The following is a 7351-nucleotide window of genomic DNA, read 5'->3' on the forward strand; positions in this document are numbered from 1 at the left end:
TGGTGGTGCACGCCTGTAATCCAGCTATTCGGGAGGCTGAGGCAGGGGAATTGCTTGAACCCGGGAGGTGGAGGTTGCAGTGAGCCAAGATTGTGCCACTGCACTCCAGCCAGGGCAACGGAGTGACTCCGTCTCATAAAATAAAATAAAATAAAATAAAATAAAAAGTTGACTGGAGTGATGGTAGCACATATCTCTGAATGTACAAAAGCTACTGAGTTCTATGATTTAAATAGGTAAATTGTACGGTATGTGAATTATAGCCCGGTACAGCTGCTTAAAAAATCAGGGGGAAAATATGTCAATTAAAGAAACGCACATTTAAAACCAAAGATACTTGGCTGGGCGCGGTGGCTCACACCTGTAATCCCAGCACTTTGGGAGGCTGAAGCAGGCGGATCATGAGGTCAGGAGTTTGAGACCCGCCTGACCAATATGGTGAAAACCTGTCTCTACTAAAAATACAAAAATTAGCTGGGCATGGTGGCGTGCGCCTTGTAGTCCCAGCTACTCAAGAGGCTGAGATAGAAGAATCCCTTGAACCTGGGAGATGGAGGTTGCAGGGAGCCGAGATCATGCCACTGCACTCCAACATGGGCGACAGAGGGAGACTCCATCTCCAAAAAAAGAAAAAGCAACTGAAGATACTTTTTTCTGCTTCTTATCTCTGTCAGGGTTAAAAAGATCAGCCCTTCAGATTGGAGAGGCCGCAGGGGAGGGGTGCACAATTTCTAGGGGCGGTACACACAGTGGAGAGGGCCTGAGGAGCTGCCCTGCCCTTCCAGGGGATGGTGGGCAGGACTGAGATCAGCAGGAGGCAGAACCTCCCAGGGATGCTGGGCTGATGACAGCTGACACTGAGCATAACTGTGTGCCAGGTACGGCTCTAACCCCTGGCCTGGGCTATTTCCTATAACCCTGGGCTGACTCTTGCTGGCCTTGGGTCACCCAGCTCCCAGTGGCACAGCTAGGACTTGAATTCTGTCTCCAGGGTTGGGATCTTCGTCAACTACCATGCTCCATATCCACAGATATCAGGGCAGGAATGAGTGAATGAATGAATGCAAGAACAAATGAATGGAGGACTGGCAGCCTGACCTCACAGGCAAGAGTCGTGATCAGCACTCCCCAAGGGCCAGGGACCACTTTGCTTTTTCAGGATCTTGGGATCTGGATATGCACTTTCCTTCTGGCCAAGGAGGTGGCTATGGGATTCTGGAGCCCTGGCAGACACAGCAGGGCAGCCACGGGCTGGCCACGTGGCCCCTTCCCCAGGGCCGCCAGGCAGCCAACACTTCTCAGTCCTTAATTTAGAGCTGCGACTTCTGCATTCCTCTGTGGCTTCCCAGCCCACTGTGGCCCTTGCAGAGAGGAGGCCCCACCAGCCAGAGGTTTGAGAGTAGCCGTTGGCGGATGGGAGGGGAGGTTGGTGAGGGTGAGTGTGTCCAGCACCCACAACAGCACCTGGTTGAGTGTCTGCCCAGTGAGAGGATGAATGGATGAACGTGAATTCATTATTTAAAAATAAAACTAGAACTTCATTAGAATAATGAGATGCCTGGAGGGGTGGACCAAGGGATGGAGACAGATGTGAGAAAGCAGGCACAGGGAAATAGGAAGGGTAGAATTGAGCTGGTGCGTGTCCAGGCATAAAATTCTTTCAACTCTGCTGCACGTTCAAAAGAAAAATGCTGGGGGAAGACCTTGAGCATCCCCACTGTTGACATGTAACTGATCCCCTGGGCACATCCCCTTCCCACCCACCGGGGTCCCAGGGAAGGGGTGGCCATACCACTCCACATCCAGGACCCAGACATTTAACCACTGCTGAGCCATCTGGGCACTGGGCTGATCCCTAGGACTTATTCTACCGAGACTGTGTGTCACTGCGGGAACACAGCTTTCTCTCAAACAAGACGGATGTGACCGCCAGGGCCTCCCATGTACCCGAGGCAGCCAGGCCCAGCTCTGGAGCCAGAGGACCTGGGTTTGAGGGTAGGCCCGGCCTTTCCAGAAGACCCTGGTCACTTCTCCACCCTGGGCCTGTGTCTCCACCTACAAATACCACAACAGGCAGGGTGGGGCGAGGACTTGATGAAATGATGATCATCCCAGCAAGGCCACCTCCACAGCTGACTTCCTCTAAGTGTGTTTTAGAAGAAGCAGCCCCTCCCCCTGGCCACCCGTGTGTTATGCTGAGCCAGGTGGGGAGCTCATGACTAGCCATGTCTGAGGTTGACCAGTCGGCTCTCACCTAGCCATGTCTGAGGTCGACCAAGGTCTTGTCTTGGTTCACACTTCATCTGTCAAAAGCCACATCCTGTGTTCTCAGCCACCAGGTTCTGCTATAGTGAGGGCTCTTGTCCTCAGACAGCAACTGCAGGTGGTAGATTACATGTCACAGTGAAAGGCATCAACAGCAGGCAAGCATGGCCCCTTCCCAGCAACCCCAGAGCCTGTCCTGCCTGCATCATTGAGCCTCACAGACGTGGGGGATAAAGGGTGAAGTCGGCTGGGTGCAGTGGCTCACGCCTGTAATCCCAGCACTTTGGGAGGCCAAGGTGGGCAGATCACAAGGTCAGGAGATCAAGACCATCCTGGCCAACATGGTGAAACCCCATCTCTACTAAAAATACAAAAAGTAGCTGGGCGTGGCGGTGTCCGCCTGTAGTCTCAGCTACTTGGGAGGCTAGGCAGGAGAATCGCTTGAACCGGGAGGCAGAAGCTGCAGTGAGCCAAGATCACGCCACTGCACTCCAGCCTGGTTGACAGAGTGAGACTCTGTCTCAAAAAAAAAAAGGTGAAGTCACCACCCACAACCAAAGAAAGGGGACCGGCCAGCAAAGTAACACAGACCTACAAGAAGTCTGGGATGCGCCGTCAAATTAAAAACTCAAACAAAAGTATAAAACAATTTGGAGTACAAGCCCAGTAAAATTGATGCCAGCCCCCTAACTGTCCATGAGCAGAGAAGGATGGTGCCTGGTGGGGCTGGGGGGCCTTAAATGCAGTCTTGGCATCAGACCCTGCATTTCTAGCCAGCTGACCAGGAGGGTCTCATGCCCAGGCCCTAATGTAAGTGCACTGCTGGAATGGCTTTCCTTTACAAGTCAAGCAGAGGGTCTGGGGGAAGTTACCTGGAGGAGGGAGGGTAGGGTGAGTCCTTGCTCAAAGCTCACAGCCCTGACCTGCCTCCTCAGGGTGGCCAAGAGGTCCAACCTCCTTTAAGCCCTTAGGCAAGAGGGCACAGGGAGGCAAAGTCATGTTCCTGTGGCCTCTCCTGCTGCAGGGGCCAGAGAAAGAGAAGCCACTGACTGGCAATGCCCCCTTTTAGCCCCCAGTTGGGTGGGCAGGCTTCCTGGAGGGCTAAGCAGTAGGTTCCTGGGGTCTGATCCTGACAAGACCCTTCCCAGCAGCAGGTCCTGGACCTGAATTTCTCACCTGGCTTAGCCTCAACTGCCCTGTCTGCGAAACTGGTGACTTGCCTGCCTGGGGTCTGGGAGGAGCAGGACTGCACTGTGGAGATCTTGGAGCAGGATCTGGTGCACAGGATCACTCCCTAGGTCAGGGCTTGAGCAGCCCAGGACATGAGCCCTACTGGGGCCCTGCGCCTCAATCCCCAAGGTCCATGGAACCCAGGGAAACTTCAGCCCTTAGCTCTTGATCCCCAAGGTCTGCAGCATACAGGGGACCTTCAACCCTCCAGGCCCCAGTGGGGTCTCCTGTACTCCTTTCCTGAGCCTGGGAGGCCAGGAGACACTTTCTCTGGGCTGGCTCCATTTTCCAGATGAGGAAACTGAGGTCCACAAACCTGCCCAAGGCCCCTGGCTGCACAATGGCAGTGCCAAGGGTAGGAGGCTGGACTCCTGTCCCCTTGGGGTAGCCCTTTCCATAGGATTCACAGTGAACTCACAGCCAGGATGGGGTGGGCAGGCAGGCAGCACAGTGCCAGGAGCTATGGTCTACGAAGTCTCTACCTGCACCCAACTCCCAGGGACATTCCAAGAAATCACCAAGGCACGAGGATGGAGCTGGTGGATCACCCTTGTCTCTAACCACCGCACAGCCAAGTCCTGCTCACACAGAGATTCCCGGGCTCCCAGGGGACCCAGGGCCACCCCCTCACTGACCTCCTGAGCCCCTCCCCATGCCTGATGCATGAGAGGCAGATCCCACCTGTCCCCTGTCCCCTCCCCTGCTTCAAATATTCATGAACTTCCAGCTGCCCACAGATAGCCCTCCTGTGCCTGACCCCTGCAGAGGACCCCACACCCTAGCTGTCTTTGAGGATGTCTGTTCCCTAAAGCTGGAGGCAGAGGCCTTGCCTCTCTAGATCTGTCCTGCCCTCCAGCCCCATCCTACCCGCCTGCTGTTCTCCAGCCCGTGGTTGTGGCTGCCCTTGGTCTGCCGGCCCAGTGCTGGGGCATTTCTCACCGGCACCCTTTAGATCCCTTTGCATGTAAATCTTAAAGGAGAGGGAAAAACAACAGAAAACAGATTTGATGCAAACAAGATACAAAATAAAAACACACGAGGCCCTGCCTGGCCTTCCCACGGCTCAGGGGCAGGTGGAGAGGACCAATGGGTACCTCAGGGTCACACCTGTGTGATGCCTGAGCGGCCCTCAGCCCACATGCCGCGCCTGCGCCTCTGCCAGGCCACCTACTGCAGCTGCGCTTCCTCCCTCCCAGGCCTTATGTACGGAGGGAGGCAGGCCTGACCGGGTGGGTTCTCATCCTCCCAGCCTGTGAGGCCAGCCGGGCGTCTGAGAACAATCCGTACTTGTTAATCTTTTATCTGGAACCTTGGACACCAGGTCGGCCCTTCCGTCCTCCGTCCTGGAATTCGCCACACAGCCCCTATACCCTGACGTCGCCTGCTGTGGGACCAAGTAACTATGTTCCCTTTTATGCTGGCTGAGGCTGTGGGAGAGAGTGACAGAGGCAGGCTGCTGAACCCAGTCTCACCTAGACTCGATCCCCACCTGCGAGTCCCTGTGTGACCTCAATCTGGGTCTCAGTTCCCCCAAATGTGACACAGGAACCTTCAGGAGGAATTTCTCAGAGTTTAAAGGGGGTGATTTGTGCACACAGAGGTGCTTTGAGAACAGGACCCCCAAGACCCTGGCAGTGGGGACAGGGCCTGGCTCCAACACTACATGTGGGTGTCCCACAGCCCTGGCTGTGTGTCTTCAGGTAAGTCACTTGCCTTCTTTGAGCCCATCTCCACATGGAGGGTGGGCACAGGCTTCAGAGCCACTGCAGCCTTCCATCTCCAGGCTGAGCAGCAGGGTGGCCTCAGGATGTGGAAAGCACACAATCGTCTAGAAAAGAGCTGGGCTAATTCCAAATGAGGAATGTGTACCCCCACATCCCTGGTGGAAAACCGAGGGTCCGGGAACCTATGCCTTCTACCAGCAGCTCTGTCGATGCCAATGGGTGGCAGGAGGCCATAGCCAGGCATCACGGGGCGTGTCTGCCTTGCTTTGATTTACACAGGCATTCACGGGGTCTCAGTTTCTCCTCTGTAAAACGTACACAGTCCAGTTCTGGGGCAGGAGCTCAGGGGTGAAGCCAAGAAGGCACCAGCAGAGCGTGCCTCCTGCTACCCCCTCTCCGGGGCCTTCCTCCAAGGCCCTTCCACGGATGCCAGGGGGGTTACCTACAGCCACTGGAACCCTGCTTTCCTGGACAATCTCCCAGATCAGGGAGTGCTGGGGCTGACCTGGGAGCAGGGCCAGGGGCCAGTCATACAACAAACACGATAAACTCCTACTCTGAGCTAGTTTCCCCCGTGCCCTGCTCTTCTCCCAGGGCGCTCATGGGAGATGAGGGAAGACCACTTCCTGCCTCTCAGGAAGACGAGTCTGTCTGCACTACTGTGCTCTTCGTATCTACTCTAGGAAAACCAGTGGTAATGGCCCCATTTTAAAGGTGGTAGGAAAAACACACACCCCCGTGCTATGTTTTTGGTTTTTGTTTTGTTTTGAGACAGAATCTCACTCTGTTGCCCAGGGTGGAGTGCAGTGAGGTGATCACAGCTCACTGTAGCCTCGAACTCTGGACTAAAGCAAACCTTCCACCTTTCAGCCTCCCGAATAGCTGGGACTACAGGCACATGCCACCATGCTCAGCTAATTTTTTTTTGCATTTTTTGTAGATATGGGGTCTCGCTATGTTACCCAGGTTGGTTTCGAGCTCCTGGACTCAAGCAATCCGCCCGCCTCAGCCTCCCAAAGTGTGGGATTGGAGGCAAGAGCCACCATTCCTGGCCAGTGGTGTTTTAGTGTCAAATCCCCTCCAAAGGCTCCCAACCCCCCAGCCTCTAACTTCACAGCACATTTCACAGAGCAAGAAACTGAGGTCACATGGCAGGGGAGTGATGGAGTCCAGATGATGGCATCATCCCTGCACCAGAACAAGTACCCTCCCGGGGCTCCACTGGGCTTGTCCACAAGCTTGGGGGCAGGTATACATGGGGAAACTGAGGCACAGAGGTGCAGCGACTCACCCCAGGTCACGGGGGGGATCCTAACCCAAAACTCCAACAAGGAGACCAGTGCCTGGGAAGTGGTCATGGTGGTCAGAGGCAGAGCCAGGGCCAGGGGGGATGAACAAGAGCACAGGGTGCCAGACTAAGCTCCATTCCCAGCACAAATTCCAAGGCAAACAGCCTTTTGTACGCAAATATGCCAGAGCCTCCAGATACTCCCTGGCCTTGGGCTGACCTTGGGCAAGTCAAGGCTATCAAAAGGGCACTGGCACCCACTCCCCCAGGCTGCTGTGCCAGTATAAGGGGCTCCTCAGGCAGTACCAGGCCCTCGGCAGGCCTTGCTCAAACACAGGAGCAAAAGTGCTCATCACCCCAACACCAAATTAGGGACTCTGGACATTAGGCTGCTAGAGTCAAACTAAATAAACCAAATCCACCAGCGCCAGGAACAAGTCTCAGCGCCCACTTTGCTGAGCTGCGGACCTCTGCTTGGTGAATTAGCTCCCTGAGCCGCAGTTTCCCCATCTGTGAGAGGAAGCCATTCTCCTGCCACCTTCCTGCCGGTTCCCTGGGGCTGCAGGCTGACAGTGTGACCTGGTCCAGCCCACCCCACTCCAGGCCTCAGCTTCCTCCTGCGCAGAGCCTTAGCCCCGCAACGCCTGAGACGCCCAGGACCCTCAGGCCTAACGCTCGTGGGCAGTGGCCACGGAAGTAAGCTTTTGGGATATCTGAGACCCAGAGTTCCGGTTTGGTTCCGTTTCTAAAAGGGTTAGACTTTAGAATCATTCAAGGAGCAAGGCCAGCATTCGAACCCCGGAGCCTTGGGCACGGGAGCAGAAAGCTCTTTAAACACATTCTT

At 55.2% G+C, this 7351-nt stretch overlaps 1 protein-coding gene across 7 annotated transcripts in view; it reads right to left on the reverse strand.

The window, feature by feature from the left end:
- The window catches only part of SUSD3 (sushi domain containing 3), a 25928-nt gene that overhangs the window by 17796 nt on the left and 781 nt on the right, over positions 1 to 7351 (reverse strand). The window contains exon 1 of one of the 7 annotated variants that reach the window (XM_055271906.2): positions 2255 to 2377. The exons of 5 other annotated variants lie outside the window; for them this stretch is intronic. In XM_055271906.2, the coding sequence (XP_055127881.1) occupies positions 2255 to 2303 (49 nt within the window). In that variant the 5' untranslated portion in view covers positions 2304 to 2377. Of the gene's footprint in view, positions 1 to 2254; positions 2378 to 7351 lie in introns of those variants that run through there. One more of the 7 variants, XM_055271903.1, reaches the window with a different exon arrangement.

This window comes from Symphalangus syndactylus, chromosome 3, assembly GCF_028878055.3.
Source record: "Symphalangus syndactylus isolate Jambi chromosome 3, NHGRI_mSymSyn1-v2.1_pri, whole genome shotgun sequence".
NCBI classification, from domain to species: Eukaryota; Metazoa; Chordata; class Mammalia; order Primates; family Hylobatidae; genus Symphalangus; species Symphalangus syndactylus.